This window comes from Equus quagga, chromosome 1, assembly GCF_021613505.1.
Source record: "Equus quagga isolate Etosha38 chromosome 1, UCLA_HA_Equagga_1.0, whole genome shotgun sequence".
NCBI classification, from domain to species: Eukaryota; Metazoa; Chordata; class Mammalia; order Perissodactyla; family Equidae; genus Equus; species Equus quagga.
Genome location: NC_060267.1, coordinates 105,942,144 through 105,963,003, shown reverse-complemented (window position 1 = coordinate 105,963,003; position 20,860 = coordinate 105,942,144). Strand labels below are relative to the sequence as shown.

General features: G+C 47.6%; 1 protein-coding gene across 1 annotated transcript; it reads left to right on the top strand.

The window, feature by feature from the left end:
* Positions 1–44: 44 nt before the first annotated feature.
* CPNE9 (copine family member 9) lies at positions 45–19,293 on the top strand. The gene is made up of 20 exons (XM_046681801.1): positions 45–112; positions 630–670; positions 785–831; positions 925–1,028; positions 1,358–1,394; positions 1,883–1,959; positions 5,517–5,580; positions 5,697–5,800; positions 6,050–6,154; positions 8,129–8,170; positions 8,506–8,581; positions 8,690–8,743; positions 9,164–9,225; positions 9,943–9,989; positions 10,928–11,109; positions 11,383–11,510; positions 16,111–16,213; positions 16,811–16,868; positions 17,251–17,324; positions 18,944–19,293. The coding sequence occupies exons 1-20, from the start codon at positions 45–47 to the stop codon at positions 19,127–19,129; spliced, it is 1,659 nt and encodes a 552-aa protein (XP_046537757.1). The 3' UTR covers positions 19,130–19,293.
* Positions 19,294–20,860: the final 1,567 nt, after the last annotated feature.

Below are 20,860 nucleotides of genomic sequence, written 5' to 3'. Positions count from 1 at the left end.
CCCCCGTCTCGCAGCCTCCCGCAGCTACGGCCACCCGACCAGCCATGTCTCTCAGCGGAACCTCTGAGCGCAGCGTCCCGGCCACCAAGATTGAAATTACCGTGTCCTGCCGGTGAGCGGGCCACTCTGGGGAGGGCTTAGGCAGTGCCCCAACCCCAACCGGCTCCGGGGCTCGGCGCGGACACGGGCTAGACCCGGGGGAGAGAGGCATCTGGGCGGAAAATCGCGGAAGCAGACTCAGGGGAGTCGCCGGCGGATTCGGGGAGAGGGTTTCCTTGAACAGCCCCACCCGCAAAAGACGGCTCAGCCTGCGGGTTCAAGGGATGGGTTGCAGGGACCCAGTAGGATCTGGGCCCCAAGAGGACAAAGTTCTAGAAGCTAACCCTCTTTCTTGGGCCCTTGGAGACAGTCTGGATGCATACGCGTCCAGTCCGCAGAGACACTGTTTTTGGGCTGAGATTTCCGGTGCTGTCCAGGATGCTGACAACGCGGACCCCGGCTGGGTGTAGTAATGGGAGAGGGAGGTGCGATTTGAGCCCCATGCCTACCCCGGGTACCCAACTCTGGGTAGAGACGAGGCGGTGGGCTCCAGGATGACCCTCTGTCCATCTGTCTGTCGCTTTCTCTAGGAACCTGCTGGACCTGGACACCTTCTCCAAGTCCGACCCCAGTAGGCGGCGCCAGGGCCGGGAGGGGGAGCCTGGGGTCCGGGCACGACTAGGGCGGGCAGGGGGTGCGGGCCGACCTGACGTCCTTCCCTCCCCGCCCTCGCTCCTGCCTGCAGTGGTGGTGCTTTACACGCAGAGCCGGGCCAGCCAGGAGTGGCGGGAGGTGAGTACCAGAGCCCTCTCCCAGCCCAGAGCCGCCCCCGGGAATCACCTGCCCCCTTGCAGGCCTCGCGCTGACTCTCCGACCCCCATCCAGTTTGGACGGACCGAAGTGATCGACAACACGCTGAACCCAGACTTCGTGCGCAAATTCGTCCTCGACTATTTCTTTGAGGAAAAGCAAAATCTGCGCTTTGACGTGTGAGCCCCGCCCAGAATTCTGGCTTGGACCGCCCCCCGCCCGACCTGGATCAGCCCAAAATTCTGGCTGGCCCCGCCCCGCCTGGACTCCCGGCCTAGCTCCTCCCCCAGGCCCAGTTTGGTCCCACTCTGAAGAGCTCCACTCCAGTCTTAGCTCCAGGCCTACCCTCTCTGACCCTGGCTCCTGACCCAAAGGAGATCCAGGTTGAATTCGGATCCAAGGCCGCCCCTCCCTCCACCCACAATTTTAACCAGAACTCGAAACCGGGCCCCTTTTCCATGCTCTCTCCCACCAGCTTCATCCCACGCTGGTTCCACTCTCTTCCCAGGTACAACGTTGACTCCAAAACCAACATCTCCAAACCGGTGAGCGAGCGTCCCCTCGCGGGTTGGCCGGGTACACAGGCGGAGTTCAGTGTGTTAAACGACCCTCCTTAGAACTCTCCTACCCCTCAACCCCGACTCTACCTTCTTCGGCCCCCACCCCACCCTCCTGGCCCTCCTGTCCTGCTCCTGCCTCGGTTTCCTGCCTGTGCCTCTTACTCACTGCTTCTCTTCCTTCTTGGCCGCCGCTGGGACCTGCAGAAGGTGAGGCTGAATGGGGCTGGACGGCGGGTGAGAGGTGAGGGGTGGGATGGCATCGTGGAGAGCAGCTTAAAGTGATGGCAAGATCAAGAAGCGGGGCTTGCCTGGGTGCCCCCTCCCCTTCCTTTAAAGCACATGCCAGGCGGTGGTTCTTGCGACGTTCCAGCGCCTCAGAAAGCCCTGGTCGGTGCGGCAGCATTACCAGGGCTGGGCTGGGACTCTGCGCCCCCAGCTCCTCCTAGCTTCACTGACTCCGTGTCCCGGCGCAGGATTTCCTGGGACAAGCGTTCCTGGCCCTGGGAGAGGTGATCGGAGGCCAGGGCAGCCGCGTAGAGCGACCCCTCACGTGAGCTGAACCGGAAGGGGTGTGGGGGAAGGGCGGGCACCTCCAAAATCTCCTCCCAAAGACGCTGCTGACCCGATAGCAGTGGAGGCTGGGATTCCCCGTGGTCCGGAGCCTTCAATGGCTCCCATCACCCTCGTGGGAAAATCCAATCTCCAGGGCTTTGCTCAAGGCAGTCTTATGCCTGACATGTCTCTTTCTCCTTACTCTAAGCCTGATTCAACCTTTAAGGTCCACTTCCAAGCCCTTCTCCTCCAGGAAGCTTCCCCTGACTAAGTCAAGTCCTCTGGAATTTCCATTACATTCACTCACTAAATATTTATCACCATGTTTTGTATGCCATACCCTGTGCTAGGCACCAGGGATTTATCCATTCCACAAATACTACTGGGCACATACTCTGTGTCAGCCACTGTTCAAGGGGTGTGAGTTGCACTGGTAAACAAAACAAAGTTCCTGCCCTCAGGGAGCTTATGCTCTGGAAGAGAGGTAGAGACAGTGCAAAATAGACATCATAAATAAGTGCATTACATAATATATTAGAAGACATTAAGAGCTACAGAAAAAAGGCAAAGCAGAGAAGCATTAGGGGAATTGGACATGCTGGGTGGGCAAGAGGTGCTCTATTCAACAGAGTGGTTGAGTTGGCCCCCTGGAGAGGTAATTTCAGGGCTATGACCTGAAGGAGGTAAGAGAGTGAGCTGTGCAGATATCTGGAGGAGGAATGTTCCAGGCAAAGGAAATCACCAGTGCAAAAGCCCAGCAAGGAGGCCAGTGTGGCTGGAGCCAAGTGAACAAGGGGGAGAGAAAGAGGAGGTGCAGTTGGAGAGTTGACAGTGAGGGCCTTGTAGCCACTGTAAGGATTTAGCCTTTAGTCTGAGTTGGGAAGTCACTGGAGGGTTCTGAGAAGAGGAGTGACATGATCTGACTATGCTTTCAAAGGATGATGCTGGCTGCTGGATTGAGAATAAAGTTTCAGGGGACAAAGGTAGAGATACGAAGCCAATTGGAAGGCTATTTACAGTAATCCAGGATGGTAGCAGTGAAGGAGGGGAGAAGTGGCCAGATCATGGATATATTTTGAAGGTGGAGCCAACAGCTTCCTGACAGATTGAATACGGATGTGGCAGAAAAAGAGGAGTCGAAGATGACACCAAGGCCTTTGGCCTGAACAACTGGAAGGATGGAGTTACCATAAACTGAGATGGTAAAAAAAAAAAAAAAAAAAAAAAATGAGGGAGGAATAAGTTATGGGGAGGATTCAATCAGGAGTTCAGTCCAATATGCTGAATTTTATAATTTTTATTAGACATCTGACATGTCAAATAGGCAGTAAGACACATGAGTCTTAGATGTTCTTTAAGGCCATGAGACTAGATGAGGTCACCAGTGAGTGAGGAGAGAAGACCAAAGACAGAGACCCCATGAGTTGGAGCTTGAAAAGGAGACTGAGAGGAGCATTAATGAAGTAGGAGGAGAACCAAGAGAAGGTGTTGTCCTGGAAGCAAAGTGAAAGACATGTATCAAGGAGGAGAGAGTGATCAGCTGTGTCAAATACTACTGCAGGTCAAATAAGGTGAGAATCGGGAATTGGCCATTGGATTTAGCAAGATGGAGGTCACTGGTGACTCTCACAAGCATAGTTTTGAAGGAGAGATGGGAGTGACAGCCTGATTGGAGAGGTTTAGAAGAGAATGGAAGAGAGAAATAGGAGTCAAGGAATCTTCAAGGGGTTTTGCTGCAAAGAGGAGAAGACAAAAGGAGGGTGGCTGGAGAGGGAAATGAGGTCCAGAATATTTTTAGTAATTTTTTAACATGAGAAAAATTACACCACGTTTGTATGTTAATGGGAATGACCCAGTAGAAACTGAAAATTTGACATAATAAAAAGAGAGGAGAATTGCTGGAGTGATGTTCTTGTGCAGACAAGAGGCTGTGGAATGGAGCACATGGTGGAGGGATAAACAGGCACGCAGGCAGTCATTTACAGTAATGGTAGGAAGGCACAGTTGTGTGGATGAAAATACTAAAGGCAGGGTAGGTGTGGTGGTGGGTCTGTGGACATTCTCTTCTGGTTGCTTGAGTTTTGTCAGTGAAGCAGGAAACAAGGTCATTGAGAGTGAGGATGAAGGACGAGGCTTTCTGGGTTTGAGGAGAGGCGAGGAGGAGTGAAACTGCCATCCAGCAGAACTGGAGAGTGAAGGGACTTGGGGCATATAGTATGGTTAGGATGCTCTTGAGGTTTGTGGTCATGTGTTCAAAATGAAACCAGTTAGCATAATTACATGTTTTCCTCTGACCATATTCAGCTGCACAGGTGCAGTATGGGATAGACAGAGAACTGGATTTAACTAGGGCTGTGGTTCTGCCAAAGAAGTATATCAAACTGAGAGCAGGGCAAGGGTAAAGGGATAGGATGCAAGGGAGTGATGGTTATAATCACTGAGTGGAATTCACACTGGGTGAGGAGGTGAGGGAGAACGCCAAAGAAGTGAAGAACAGCAAGAAGGCAAGAGATTGGTGACTTGGTTCTGGATGTGCAGGTGAAGAGTCCCTGTACTCATTACATTCCATGTTTTTAAAGCACAGAGAGTCAGAGATAAAGGAGCCAAAGAAATGGTTCAACAGTCTCATTTTAAAGATGGGGGAAATGACACAGCAAGTTGGAGTCAGGACTTGAACCCAGGATCCCTGATCTAGCTTTCTTTCTGCCACACTTTGGATTCCTTTGGGGATTGGGGTTCACAGGCCCATATCAACAATGTCCCTGACTGCTTGGAGACCCAAGGCAAGTGGGAATGGGTGTTCTGGTATGCATCCTTCAAGCATATGGAAGTGTCCTTTCTTGGGTCAGGAGAGAATAAGACTTCCTTTGTCTTTTTTATCTCACTCTTCACAGTATTTGGAAAGCATAGCATTTGACCTAACAAACCAGGCCTTTTGCCCCAGGTCTAGATGGAAATTCCTCTCCCTCATTCAAGACTGCCACATCACACTCTACTTGCCTGCTGGCTTTGACATCCCACCTCCTCCTGGAAGCTCCCCAAGGGCAGGGTCTAGCAGAGCTGGAGAGTGCCAACCAACCAATTCATACCCAGCACAGTGCCTGGCATATAGTAGATACCAGAGTCTGCTTTTAGAAATATAACCATCCTCATATCTATAAAGCTTACCAATTGCTTTTCCTTCTATGCACTCATTCAGATCTCTTCACAGCCCTGAGAGGTAGGCATGAGTTCTACTCCATATAGGAGAAAACTAGGGCCCAAAGAAAAGGGAAATAACTTGCCCAGTACTCTAAATCCTTTGTCTTTCCCATGCTACCATTATGAGATGTCCACCTAGGCTAGATAAACCCCTTCCTTCCAGACTACAGACCCCTTTCCAGTCAAAGTCAGGCCCTTCCCCACCAAGAGCCACCCAAGATACAAGGGGACACACTCAGGGGACTGTCAGTAATTGGCAAATTGAATCCCCTGGCCCACCCAATCCCAGATTGGCCACCCTAATCCTTGTTTCCTACTCCCCCTCCCTCACAAAGAGGCTTTTTCTGCTTCCAGGGGTGTACCAGGCAAGAAGTGTGGGACCATATTGCTGATCGCAGAGGAGCTTAGCAATTGTCGGGTCAGTAAGGGCCACAAGCTAGACCCAGGAGGCTCCCTTCTCTCTCCGAACTCCCTTTAGTGGACTCTCTGAGGCTATGGGCAATTTGAGTGTCAACAGCCCAACTTCACCCCTAGGACATTGCCACCATGCAGCTATGTGCAAACAAGCTAGACAAGAAGGACTTCTTTGGGAAATCAGACCCCTTCCTTGTGTTCTACAGGAGCAATGAGGATGGCACGTGAGTCACTGCCATCTCTGATGGCAGCCCCCTACCCCTCCACTGTGACCATGGGCCCATTAGGGCTCTTAGGCTGGTTGTGGGGCATCTTAGACTCCACCAGGACCAGAGCCCAGAATTCACTCAAGGCAGCACACAATATGTGCTTAACAAGTGGGAGAATCCCAGGAATCTCCAAGAGTATAAGGCCCTGTCTCTGTGCTCAGCCCTACCCCAAAAGCAGGTTCCAGTCCTCTTGCTCCTCTCCAGGTTCACCATCTGCCACAAGACAGAAGTTGTGAAAAACACGCTGAACCCCGTGTGGCAGCCCTTCAGCATCCCTGTGCGGGCACTGTGCAATGGAGACTATGACAGGTCTGCTTCAGCATAAGCTAGGGAGTAGGGGGACAAGGGTATGAGGTGAGGTTGCTGGGCCCCAGAATGATAGCAAAAGTGTCATAATAGTGTTGAAAGATCCTGCTCAGAGGGACAGAATTTTGGGCATGGAGATGGGGGGATGGTAAAGCAGATGAATAGCCACATGGATGGATAGATGGATGAATGGATGGGTAGGTGGATGAAAGGGCAAATGAACAAATGAATGAGCAGATACATGAATGGATGGTCAGATGGATAGATAAATTGGTGAATGGATGGATAGGTATATGAATGGATGTATAAGAGGATTGGTGGGTGGGTAGAAAAGGAGATGGATGAATGGATAGCAGATGAATGGATAAGTGGACTGATGGGCGGATTAGTCAATGGACAGATGATGAATGGATTAATAGATGGACGAGTAAATGGATGAGTGGATGGATGGGTATTTAAGAAATTGGTGGATGGCTGGAGAAGCAGAGGGATGATTGGAAAAGCAGGAGGAAAAATTGGTGGAGTAACAGGTGGATTGATGGATGGACAGATGAATGGATGGTAGATGGATAGATGGATTAGTGAATAAATTAGTTGATGGATGAGTGTAAAGTAGATGGATAGGCTGACCATATGAACTAGTAAATGTACAGTATGATGATAAGTGGGTGGGTGGAAGGAAGGATGGGCACATAAATGGATGGTTATACAGATGAAGGGATGATCAGATGGACAGGTGTCAGATGGTTGGGTGTTTGGTTGAACAGATGAATGGACAGACAGATGGATGCTTGCATGCATCAGTGAGTCAGTGAATGGCAGGATGTATAGTTAGAAAGATGGATATAGATAAGGATTAATAGGGAATTCGATTGGCAAATGTATGGGTAAATGGGTGGCTAGATGGATAGACAGATAGTTGAATGGATTGCCCCATAGATAGATGGACATATGGGATGACTTAGGCATAGTAATTAAGAACAAGGTCTTTGGAACCAGGATGTCTGAGTTTACAGTAGTCACCCCTTATCGGCAGGAGGATACATTCCAAGACCCCCAGTGGAGGCCTGAAACCGCAAATAGTACCAAACCCAATATATACTGTTTTTTCCTGCACGTACATACTTGTGATAAAGTTTAATTTATAAATTAGGCACAATAAGAGATTAACACCACTAATTTCTTTTTGCTGTATCCAAATTGCCAGTATCACTACTCTTGTGCTTTGGAGACATTATGAAGTAAAATAAGGGTTACCTAACACAAGCACAGCAATACCACAGCAGTTGATTTGATAACTGAGACAGCTACTAAGTGACTAATGGGCAGGTAACGTATACAGTGTGGATATGCTGGACAAGGGATGATTCACGTCCTGGACCGGACAGAGTGGGACAGCGCAAGATTTCAAAATGCTACTTGGAACGGAGCACAGTTTAAAACTTAGGAATTGTTTATTTCTGGAATTTTCCACTTAATATTTCTGGACCACAGTTGAGAGCAAATAAATGAAACCACAGAAAGCAAAACCATGAATAAGGGGGGACTGTAAATCTCAGCTCAATCACTTACAAGTTATGGTCCTTGGTCAAGTTATTGTTGTTTTTTTACTCCTGTTTCCTTATCCAAAAATAAGAATAATAGTACTTACTTTATAGGGTGGTTGTTAAATTAAATGAGACAATCTGTGAAAGTGCTGAGAACAATGCCTGGAACATAGTAAGACTCAATAAGTGGTAAAGAATAGTAATAGTGATACAAACACAGGAGTAGTAGTAATAGTGGTAGTGGCAGTAGATGGGTGGGCATGTGCATGGACTGATGAATGAACAGATAGGATGAATGTATGGATGAGAGGAAGGGTGATGGAAGGACAGAGGGGTGGATGGGAGAATGATTTGTGTATGGTGAAGTGGGTGGGGGTGTTTCTAGGATTTATTATACACACCCAGCCTATGTTTATCTCCTGCATTTCAGAACGGTGAAGATTGATGTGTACGACTGGGACCGGGATGGAAGGTAGAACTGCCTCACAGTACTGCCTTCCCTTGTACTTAACCCAAACAATTCCCTATAATATATAGTGCATTCACTAGGAACCCCAAAGTGGCCTTAGGAGCCAGGAAGGGTGATGATAGATGCCAAGACCTGGGGTACAACTGATCCCCTCAGTTGTCTCTCTGGTACACTGTCTCTTCCCTTCTCTTCCCCTTAGCTTGGCCCCTCTTCTGGCCCCAGCCCCAGTGCCCTGCAGCCCAAGTAGAGGCAGGGGATAGTGGGAATAAAAGACTGATTTCAGGGCTGGCTCCAAGCCAGCAGCAGCTGCTGCTCACCCACCCCTGGCCTCATTGCAGCCATGACTTCATCGGTGAGTTCACCACAAGCTACCGGGAGCTGAGCAAGGCCCAGAACCAGTTCACAGTGTATGAGGTGAGAGCTCTAGCTCTGTCCAAGTTGCCCAGGCCCTCCCTCCCACTGTGCTCAGTCTGCAGCTCCCTTCCTCTCTTTCCCACCATCACTGTTATCTTCCTCACTTAGGTACTTAACCCTCGGAAGAAATGTAAGAAGAAGAGATATGTCAACTCGGGAACTGTGAGTGTTCCTTGGAGCTCTGGCTCTCTTGGATCCTTCTGTTTATGTCCCCATTGACACAGTGTGACAAACACTGGGGGTATGGGCAGGCTGTGGAGACAGATGACTTGGATATAGTAATATTGGACACAAGGTAGCAGCATCTAAATTGTTTTGTTTTGTTTTGTTTTTTCTCACTGGAGGAAAACTTTTTGATCTTTACTCTTCTGTAGAATTTTTTTAAAAACCTAAGCTGCATTTCCCAATTTAATATACATTTGGAAATCCAAATATGTTTCTGACAGCTTCCCCTTTTTGCTCTTTCAGAAATTGCACAGAGTGAGACAGGGTGGGGCAGGAGGTGGAATCATGTGCCTCTCTCCCTTCTGCCACCCTAACTGCCCTTTCCAAAGTGGCAGGGCTGCCTATTCTGTCCCACAGGTGACGCTGCTCTCCTTCTCTGTGGATTCTGAATTCACTTTTGTTGATTACATCAAGGGAGGGTGAGTCACAGACCAAGCTCTGGGCTGAAAGCCCAGCAATGAGTTACTCCCAGTTCTGAGCCTCAGTTTTCTTATTTATGAATGGTCAGGGTCCAACGAGATCATGGAGATAAACTTTAAAACACTTGGCAAACCATAAAGTGCTCTGTAAAATGCATAGTATTGCCCATCTTAGTTCTCTTCAGGAGGGTGCCTTTCGTCCCTAGCTTCCAGTCCCCTCTGGGAAGATGCCAGACCAGTGGTCTTCATAGGTGGCCCCAGTAACCTAACTGAGGTCCAGAAAAAAAGTTATGGCCAAACAAGAGGGAGGGGAAAGCCAAGCACACTACAGAAGATATTCTGCTTGGTTCAGTCGAGGCAGGCAGATCTGGAAAAGGTACTTTGCTTCTCTGAATCTCACTTTTCTTCTATGTAAAATGGAGATGTTAATTACTACTTCAGGGCAATAGTAAGGGTTAAGTTAAATTACATATAATACACTTGTCACACAACAGGCATTTAATTCTGCTACCCAAAGTGTGCTCCATCGACAAGCAGCACCTGCATCACTGGAAGTTTGTTAGAAATGTAGACTCTTAGGCTCCACTCAGACCATCCAGATCAGCATCTGCATTTTAACACAATCCCCCGGAGATTCATATGCACACTAGTGTTGGAGAAATCCTGGTATAATAAGTATTAATTCCTCACTTCTCAATCCATGTACTTGCCCAACAGGACGCAGCTGAACTTCACAGTAGCCATTGACTTCACAGCTTCCAATGGTGAGCCATGGGTCGGGAAACAGGGTGTATGTGTGGGGGAATTCTAAGGAAGTCATTAGGGATTGGCCTGGATTCCGACCTGGGAATAAGAGTTCACCTACCCAGGAAACCCAGCCTTGAGGCAAAGCCCAGCCAGGCTGGCACTAGGGCAGGAGTGTTGGGGAGAGATTTTTGGGTGTAAGGGTAGGCAGAGGGTACAGGAAAATAGGTGGGTAAATGGATCAAAGAAAGTTGAAAAGATAGATAGCTCAAGAAGTGGATGACTAAACGAATGGATAGGAAAGAGTAGGGGCGTAAGGAGAGATGGATAGGTAAATGGGTGGTGAGCGATGACTGTGTGGGTAGATAGGTTGGTGACTGAGTACAACAGGTTGGACAAATGGATGCATGGATGGGTATGTAGGTGGACAAATGGACAGATGTTTAGGGAAATAACAGGTAAGTAGATAGGGAATGGATGAGTGGACAAGTGGATGGATCCATATGAGGATAGACAGACAAGTAAATGAATGGAATAGATAGGGATGGATGGATGGATGGAAAAAAGAATATGGCTGTCTGGATTTATGGGAAAGGAAGAGAAATGGCAGGTGGGCAAGTGGATGGATGGAGGGATGGACAGATGGATAGGTGGGTGAATAGTTGGATAAGAGAATAGAGAGGCAGTTGGATAGAGATGAATAGGTAGATTGGAAGACGGATTTATGCCCAGTGAATAGGAGAATGGACATGTGGGTAGGTGAATAAATTGATGGATATAGGGGTTTGTGGGTGGCTAGATGGATAAATGAACATATGGATGACTGGGTAAAATAATGAGGGAGTACATAGGTAAAGAATGGATGAATGGATAGGTGGATGGATGCATATAAGGACAGGCAGGTGAATAGATGGATGATCAAGGTGACCATGAGGCTGGGGCTCCTGTGTCCCTACAGGGAATCCCCTGCAGCCCACTTCCCTGCACTACATGAGTCCCTACCAGCTCAGCGCCTATGCCATGGCCCTCAAGGCAGTGGGAGAAATCATCCAGGACTATGACAGTGACAAGCTCTTCCCAGCCTACGGCTTTGGGGCCAAGCTGCCTCCAGAGGGACGAATCTCCCACCAGTTCCCCCTGGTATGGTACTGGCCAGAGCCTACACTCCATGCTCTGGCATCTGGCCCACCCAAGTTGATGAATTTCTTCTATTTACATTTCTTCTAAGGGTCAAGGACCTGCAGAGAAGCAGGAAGCTTTGAGAGGGTGACAGAGCAGGGAGGGGAGCAGGGCTGGAGTTTGGAGATGAGCATGAAAGAGCATGATGGAAAAAGGAAGGAGTGAGCTTGGATCAGAGCACTCCGGGGTATACCCTGCACTGGGCTCAGCCCAGCAAGTCATCTTCCCTGACAGAACAACAATGATGAGGACCCCAACTGTGCGGGCATTGAGGGCGTGCTGGAGAGCTACTTCCAGAGCCTGCGCACAGTGCAGCTGTACGGGCCCACCTACTTTGCTCCTGTCATCAACCAAGTGGCCAGGTAAGGGAACTGGGTCGGGGTTGGGGGGAATGAGGGGATCTAGACAGGGAACTTACTTCCCAAGGGTGCTCAGGATTATTCTTGGGTAAACTTGGGCTTTAGGGAGAGGGTGAAAGTTTCAGTGTTGGCCAGGCTCTGGTATAAAGAGGTTATGCAATGCCTTATTCTGAGGTAGAGAGGGTGTCAACAAACTACCCCAACCCCACTCCCTGGGAACAACAACCCAGGCCTCAAGTTTGGGGATAAGAGAGAAGGGCCTATAGCACAATAGCTAAGGCACAAGCTTTGGCATCAGATGTGGGAGTGATCCTGGCTCCAGCACTTGCTAACCATGTGACCTTAAGCAACTTAGCCTTTCTAAGGCTCCATTTCATCCCTGTAAATGGGTGTAATAATGGATAACAATAGCACCTTCTTAATAAGGTTATTGGGAGTTTAATATTAGATAACAATGTAAGAATTATTAGCACAGTGTCTGGTCTATAGTAAGTGCTCAATAAATGGTAGATTAAAAAATAGAAGAGTAATTTCTAAAAATAGATAACTCCAAATTTTCAGAATAAAAACATACCAAAAAAAACCCAGAGCACATATCAAATGATTTTTAAAATTCAAGTAAAATAAAATGACAGAACTAAAACAAAACATATCAATAAACATAAATTAGATAAGCTCACCTATTAAAAGAAAAAGATTCTCTGATTGAATTAAAAATACATATAAGTAAACCCTACTATTTGTGAATAAAAGAGACCCAGCTAACACAAAGTACCTTAGAGAGCTTGAATGTAAAAAGATGAAACAAAAACGGAGAATTAAAGTGGAAAGATTTCAGGGAGATTTATATGTCCATAGACTTCCTTTTTCCCTAATGAAGATTTGTTTATTTTCTAATTCATAATGAGGATGAGATTTCTTTAACTATAAAAGTAACATAACATTGTGTTAGAAAATTTCAAGGATGGAGAAATGAAATAAGAAATCACCCAGAGTACTGCCTGCGGGAATGTGGATGTATATATAGTTCTTGACAGTCTTTTCCTTATGCATCCATAAGTGCAGTCAAATTACATTTAATATTTCACTACTGATTTTTTCACTTAATATTGGAGCCTGAACGTATTTTTTTGTTATTAGTAAACAGACTTCTTGAATATTATCTCGGGCAAGTTCAATGGTTCATTCATTTATTCACTCATTTAATAAACATTCAGTAAAGGGGCAATGTAGCATGAATGTGGGCCATGGAACCAGACCAGCTAAGTTAATACTCCCACTCTACCACTCACTAGCTGTGTAACTTTGGGCAAGACTCTTAACCTCTCTGCTTATTTCCTCAGTTGTAAAAAGGGGATAATAATATCCACATCATAGGGTTGTTGAGAGGATTAACTAAATTAATATATGTCAAGCACCTAGAACTATAAGTGTGTTGGCTATTACTGTTACTATTATTATCATTATTACTATTCAAAGGGCATCTGCTGTGTGCTCAGTTCTCTACTGGGACACTGGAGACTCACAGATGAATCAGATCTGGTCTCTGCCCTTGGGACTTCCTGCCTCGGTGCAGGAGACAGAAATATAAATAAATCATTACTTTCTGTAGGCCAGAGCTTCCCAGACTTTTCCAGCAAGTCACCTGTCGGCAAAAGCAAGCAACTGATTCTCCCAGGGGAATCTGGGGGCACAGCTGAAAGCAGCCAGGCTGAAAATGTCTTTGAAGTCCCCATATTTTATCTTAAAAATGCATGCAAATTTTACATTCTTCTCACATTATGCTTTAATTTGGGGGAGAGGGGAAGGTGTTTCAAGTGTCTTTAGAGTTATCTAGCTTTATCCACCAGATATATAGTAGAATGAATGCTCCAGGTATCCTGTGGCCTTTGGTCCCTCCGGGTACACATGCTGGTACCCTCAGGGGTGTGAGACCCCATTTGGATGGGCAGACAGCCCATCTTGGTAGGCAGTATCCTAGAAGGCAGAGGGAGAGGAGGGGAGGATGTATAGTCTGAGAGACCCAAGGCAGCCTATTGGCGGAGGGGACTACTCAGCTAGGTCTAGAGGGCGAGGTGGACTTTATCAGAGAAAGAGGTGCAGAGTAGGCCTGGCAGAAGGAACTGCATGTGAAAATCACAGAGGCATTAAGGGGCAAGCTTAGGAAACAGAAAACAATACAGTAGGACCAGAATGTGTGTATATGTGGAGGAGCACCCAAAGATCAGGCCAGGACCAGAGAGTGAAAGAATCCAGAGTTCAGGCTTTAGGCTCAGTTGGTCAAGAATGGGCTTGGACTCTGGCTTCACCACCACTTGCTGGTGCTACTTAATGTCTCTGAACTTCAGTTTTCCCATTTAAAAAATGGGAATGAAAAATAGGCCTACCTCATAGAATGGTGGTGAGGATTAAATTAGATCACGTATGTCAAGTGTGCAGCTGTGATTCTGATGATCACAGATGGCTCTTTGTTGTTTCTCACCCAATAGCCAAGTGAGGCACAGACTGGCCTCCCTCAGCTAGTCACCCATCTCCGAGTCTAAATGGCCTTGGGAATGCCAGGTACCTATGGGGAACCAAAGATGTACCTCCTGTGCCCCTAAACCTTTCCATGCCCCCCACTGCCCCTGGTTCACAAATTCCTTCATGAGTGGGTCTTCACCCACTGCTCCAGCCTCATCTCTCTTCTGTAGTCCTACATGTGCCTTCTAGAACATTCTCTTGTACATGCCATTCCCTCTCTCTGGAACACTTTTCCCTTTACCTTCCCAACCCCGCCCCCCCCCCCCCCCACCACCACCACCTTCACCTGGCTAACTCCTACTTATTTTTCAGATCTTAGGTCAGATGTCACATCCTCAAAGCCCTAACCTCAATGCATCTTAATGGTATAAGCATCCATCTCCCACAGAATAATACTCTATTCTCTGCTGAAATCTCAGCACCAAGCTTGGTGCCTGACACACAGCAGGTGTGCAATGACTCTCTGTAAAACAAGTGAGTGACAGGAAATGGTATCAGTCCAGGCCTACAAGGAGGCTTCAGCCAGAATTCAGGAAGGGAGCAGGGGCCACTAAGGAGGATTATGACCCACTCCCATGCAGGGCACTGGGCAAACTGAGCCATAGCTATTTGAATTCTCCACTCTCACCCTGCTTTCCTCTGATTTTTTTATATCAAGCTTAAATACCAGCACTCTCCAATTGAACTCTCTACAATGATGGAAATGTTACCTATTTGTGCTATCCAATATGGTAGCCGCCAGCCACATATGGATATTGAGCACTTGAGATGCAGCTACATGAACAAGGAACTGAATGTTTAATTCTATTTAACTTAGTTATTTATTTATTTTTTATTTTTTAAAGATTTTATTTTTTCCTTTTTCTCCCCAAAGCCCCCTGGTACATAGTTGTATATTCTTCCTTGTGGGTCCTTCTAGTTGTGGCACGTGGGACACTGCCTCAGTGTGGTTTGATGAGCGATGCCATGTCCACGCCCAGGATTCGAACTGACAAAACACTGGGCCGCCTGCAGCGGAGCGCGCGAACTTAACCACTCGGCCACGGGGCCAGCCCCTAACTTAGTTAATTTAATATTCAATAGCCAATGTGGCTAGGGGCTACCTTATTGGATAGTGCAGCTCAATCCTTTCCAACCCACACGGGGTCTGAGACTGGAAGTCAAGAGACCCAGGTCTGTCATGGCCTTTGTGCTCTCTCAAGGTCTCATTTTTTCGTATTTGTAAAATAAGAAGACTGGACTCAATGACTTCTGAAGTCCTTTTCAGATGGAAAAATCTTGGATTCAAAGATTGATGGTGAGAGAAGAAAAAGGAGCTCTGGGAGCAGCTGTTAGACTGGCTGAGGACTCAGCAGCCCAGGCAATGGAATGTGGTCAGCAAAGGGGAGAAGGGAGAGAGAGAAGAAATGAGTGAGAGGGAAGAAAGAAGGCCTTCAACCTTTGGGCTTGCTCTTGCATAAACACCAAAATGTTTCCAGGGCCAACAAAGCCCTGTGTGGTCTGGCCCCTGCCCCATCTCAGCCACAGAGTCCACTCTGCTTCCCTCACTTTCTGGGCTCCAGACAAGGGGGGCTTCCTTCAGTCCCATCACAGAGGCTTTGTCTATGCTGTTCCCTCTGCCTGGAATGATCCTCCCTTCACTCAGCCTCTCCTTCATCCTCAAACACTTTTTCTTTAAAGAAGCCTTCACTGACCTTCTGGACCATGTCAGATCCCCTACTAGACACTGTCATACCAGTATCCCTTCCCATCACAGCACTTGTCTCAAGTATAATTTTATACCTATTTCTGTGATTCTTGGATCAATGTCCCCCCTCAAGAGGGCTAGAATGGATTTGTTTTTTTCTCCTAGTGTACCTCCAGTGCCTAACACAGTACCCATCATAGTAAGCGCTCCATAAATGTTACTGGAGGGATGGCAGGCAGGGGCAGGCAGCCAGGTCTGAGGAAGGAGCCTGAGCTTCAAAATCCCCAGTCCTTGCCCACTCCTTACACGCTGGCTGTGGAAGCTTTACGGGTAGGGTGTTCCCTTGGCCTCTCTGGGCTTTCAGCTGGATTCTGACCTTGCCCTCTCACCCAGGGCTGCAGCCAAGATCTCTGATGGTTCCCAGTACTATGTTCTGCTCATCATCACTGATGGGGTCATCTCTGACATGACGCAGACCAAGGAGGCCATTGTCAGTGTGAGTCCAAGGAGGAGGGCTTGGCAGGGTGGGATCACTGTTAATAAATGTGAAGGAGTTGAAATTTTACCCTACTTGCAAGTTAAAGAATTAACCTGCCAGTTTTATGGATACTGGCAGAAGACACAAGATTCCTGGATCAGAGACAAAGGACTTAGTTATCCCCAGCAATAGCAGTAACTTGGGTTTCAGCCTTTGCTCTGATTATCTAAGTCCTGATTCCCAAAAGATGATGTGAAGAGGGTCAGATGATATCTGCACCTACAGTGGGTTGCATTATAGGACAGAAACCTTGAACTTAGGGAACCTGAATCTTTTATAATAGGCAGTAAGCATGCCTGCCCTTTTTTCCAGTGTGAGACATTTTATTATACCAGACGTTAACAAACCTGCCCTTTGCTCTAAAAGAAGATACTGTGACTTTCAAGGCTGTTTGATATGCAGACATCCTTGCAAAGATAGTCTAGAACAAAGGGAATCAGTGTCTCTGCTTGCAAGGTGTGCAGAAACGTGACACACACAGAGAATTGTTTCCCAACAGTCACCTCCCTTGTTATGGCTGCTCACCCCAACTGTTCACCCTTTTTCCCCTCACAGGCCTCCTCATTGCCCATGTCTATCATTATTGTTGGTGTGGGACCAGCCATGTTTGAGGGTGAGTAGGATGAGGGGGTGTCTATGAGTGGGACCAAGAACTGGGGAAGATTGGGGCAGATCTGGGCACCCAGGCCTGCCTCAGAGAAAAGATAGGATGGATGCCTATGCTGGACCTTGGCCAAATCACAGACCTCTAAACCTGTTTCCTCATCATAACCGAGACTGTTGATACAAATAGCTTCCCTTCTGGGGTTCCTGGGAGGATGGAATACATGGGAAGGCATCATAATAATAACTCCATAACAATGCCTAATTTTTGCAGGACTTTGATACAACCATTGGGATTCTCATGGTGACTCTGAAGGGGAGCTAAAGAGGGAGGGAGGCGGCATGGGTTGGTGTGGGAGAGGCCAATCAGCTAAGGAGTGTCTTTTCTGCAGCAATGGAAGAGTTGGACGGTGATGACGTGCGCGTGTCCTATAGGGGACGCTACGCAGAGCGAGACATCGTTCAGGTAGACTTGACCAGGAAGAGGAAGTCATGGAGTCGAAAGGCATGGTGGGAAGGAGAGGCTAGACTGGCAGCCACTCTCCCTTACTGCCTTCTTAAATCACCTACCTTTCTCCCCCTCACTCTCAGCCTTCCTGCATTCAGTGAACAAATTCTTTTTGAGAAATAGGCAGGTTACTGCAGCCATTGTGGATCCATAGTGTAGAAGATCCCAGGGCCTTTCATCTCTAGTGGAGGCAACCAGTAATAATCACACAGTTAAATATCTCATTAGATTGTGATAGTGCTCTAGAGGAACAGCAAAGGCCACTAGGAGAGCCTATAACAGAAACCTGATTAGGTAGGGTAGTCAGGGAAGGCTTCTATGAGGAAATGACATTTCAACTGAAACCTAAACAAGGGGATAAGTATTACAAGCAAAGGAGCAGCACATGAGAAAGCCCTGAGGCTCAGAAGAATTGGACCAATCATGGAAAATGCAAGAGGCCAGGGTGGCAGATCACAGTAAGTGAGAGGAAGAGGGAGCCAAGGCCTTGCCGGTTATGGTCAAGATTGGGATTTTGTTCTAAAAGAATTGGAAAGCTCTTGAAGGATTACAGAGGGGAGTAGGTGGTCAAACTTACATTTTAAGAGGCTCTCTGCTGTGTGGAGGGTGGACTCTGGCAGGATGATAGAGAAGGCAAGTAGACCTGTTAGTGAGGAAGACTTTGAAGTAATGGAGGGGAGACAATAGGGATCTGGAGGAGAATGGAAGCAGTGAGGATGGAGGTTCAAAAGATTATTTAAGAAAATTTTACAAGAGTTAATGATCTGATTAAATGGTGATGAGGTGTGAGGGAGGCTTCAAGGATGACGGTCAGTTTTCTAGCATGAGCAACTGAGTGAGTGATAGGCCCATTTCCTGGGAAGGGGAAAGCTGGAGGAGGAGCAGACTTGGCAGAAAGGGCTAGAATTCAGTTGTGAACACATTAGGTTTGAGGTATCTACGACAACTGAATGGAGATGTGATATGGACAACTAACTCTGTGGCTCTGAACTTTAAAAAGAGGCCAGGGATGAATATATAAATTTGGGAGTCATCAGGGAAGAGTTTTTAAAGCTTGGAAGCATATGAAATCACCCAGCAAGAGAACTGAGAAGGAGAAGGGACCAGGTTTAGGGATCAGGTAGGCCCAGAGGAATAAGGAGGGAAAAAATAGGAGAGCATCCAGAAAAGTAAGAGAAAATCCGGGAGAGTATGATGTGTCAAGAGTAGGATATGTCCCGGAAGATTATGGCCAAATGTAATGGAAAGCTAAAGAGAAGTCAAGCTAGATGAGGATTGACAATTATTGCCCACTGGACTGATTTGGGAACATGGGGCTGCTGACAACATTAGCAAAAGCAGTTTTTAGTAGACTGTGTGAAGCCAAACTGGAGTGAGTTGAGGGTGAACAGAAGGTGGAAAAAAAAGTGGGTGGGTAGAAAGCAAATGTGGAAAGCTATCCAAAATAGGGGGAGACAGACAGTGTGATATTTGGAAAGAGATGTTAGCGGTCAAAGAGGAAGCCTCCCTACTGCCCTCCTCTCTACTCCGCTCTCTCCTGGCCACCACCCACACCTGATTGTCTGTGCCTGTCCCAGTTTGTCCCATTCCGAGACTATGTCGACCGTTCGGGGAACCAGGTGCTGAGCATGGCCCGACTAGCCAAGGATGTGCTGGCCGAGATCCCTGAGCAGCTGCTGTCCTATATGCGCACCAGAGACATTCAGCCTCGCCCCCCACCCCCTGCCAACCTCAGCCCAACTCCAGCTCCAGAGCAGCCCTGAGGAGCCCACCTATCCAACGCCTAGCAGTCTGCCTGCCTGCCCACCCACTGCTTCTGCTGCAAGCCATAGATTCCTGGAGCCCTGGACCTCACTGGGAGGCCAGCTTAGAGGATAGGAGGTAATTGGTGGAGCCCTCCACCCCCTCACCCATAGAAGGGCCTGGCACTGTCACGACCTCCCTGCCTTCATGCCAATAATAAAGCTGATCTTTATTCCACCTGTGTCTCATGGCTCTTGGGGAAGGAGACTGGGGGACCCAGGGCTTGGGGCCACACCAAGAGGAGGGAGCAAAACAGCTTCAGCTAGGGTTCATCCCCATCCTAACACATCCATCCAATCCCTTCTTCAGACATTCTTCAAACACTTTAGGAAATAAGTGAAACTGTGCGTGTGTACATTTTTTTCTGAGGAGAGAGACCTTTAGCTTTCATCAGATACTCAAAGGGTTCCTGACCTCAAAAGGGTTTGGCTTTAAGATGACTGTATATAAGTCTGCTCTGATCCATTTATTCTGAGTTTTTTTAATAAGGATAATAAAAAAAGCTAATATTTTCTTTGAGTATTCACTATATATCAGACACAATGCTAGGCGATTTACAAGCACCATTTTATTTAATCCTCACAATAATCCTATGAAGCAGGCACTATATTTTATGTTCATTTTACACATGAGGAAACTGAGGCTCAGAGAGGTTAAATCACTTATTAAAGAGAACTCATTAGTTTGACTCCAGATCACAACATCTTAACCAGAAAACATATTCTTGATGTGTCAATTTTATTAGGATGTTTTTGGGAAGACATTGTATATGAAAACACATACATTATATTGGGTACGATGCAAGGTTTGCATTAAGACAAAACTGAAGCTTCCAGATGCTTTGGAACCCCAGATGCTTCCAGACCCTTTCACACTCCTCTTTGATGGCAAAACTGGAGAGGCTCAGCAACAAGCATTGTTCAACAAGCGGACTCTCCCTGGCACTCGAGTTCTCCGAAGTCCCCAAGAAATGACTAGAGTTTTCGAGCTCCGTTTTACAAATAAGGGATTTGAGGCAGGAAGAATTTAACAACTTGCTCAAGTTCAGATAGCTACTAAGTGGCCCAGTGACATTAAAATCAGCTCTGTTTTTTTTTAAGATTGGCACCTGGGCTAACAACTGTTGCCAATCTTTTTTTTTTTCTGCTTTATCTCCCCCCCCCCCCCCCCCCCCACACCCCCCCCCCCCCCCCCGCCCCGTACATAGTTGTATATCCTAGTTGCAGGTCCTTCCAGTTGTGGGATGTGGGACGCAGCCTCACCGTGGCCTGACGAGCGGTGCCATGTCCACGCCCAGGATCTCAACCTTGGGCCGCAGCACAGGAGCGCGCGAACTTAACCACTCGGCCACGGAGCCGGCCCCAGCTCCGTCTGTTTTGACATCACCTTCTAACTGGCAACCCATAGCCATGATGCATCTCCAAGCCAACCTATGGAGTTCCCAGCATCTGAATTCCATTTTACCCTACACAAGCCCTTTTATACCCCTTCAGCCCTCTGCACCTCCCCAAACCCGGCCCTTCCCTCCGGATCCACAGCTTCCCTCCAGTCCCTCTGCTTTACCTTTCCCAAGCCCCTTCCCTTTCCTTCAGCCACGCCCCGTTATTCCTAACTTGGTCCCGCCCTTTCCCTCCAGCCCCGCCCCTTACCTTTTCCAAGCCCCACCCTTTCCCTTCAGCCTCGCGTCGTTT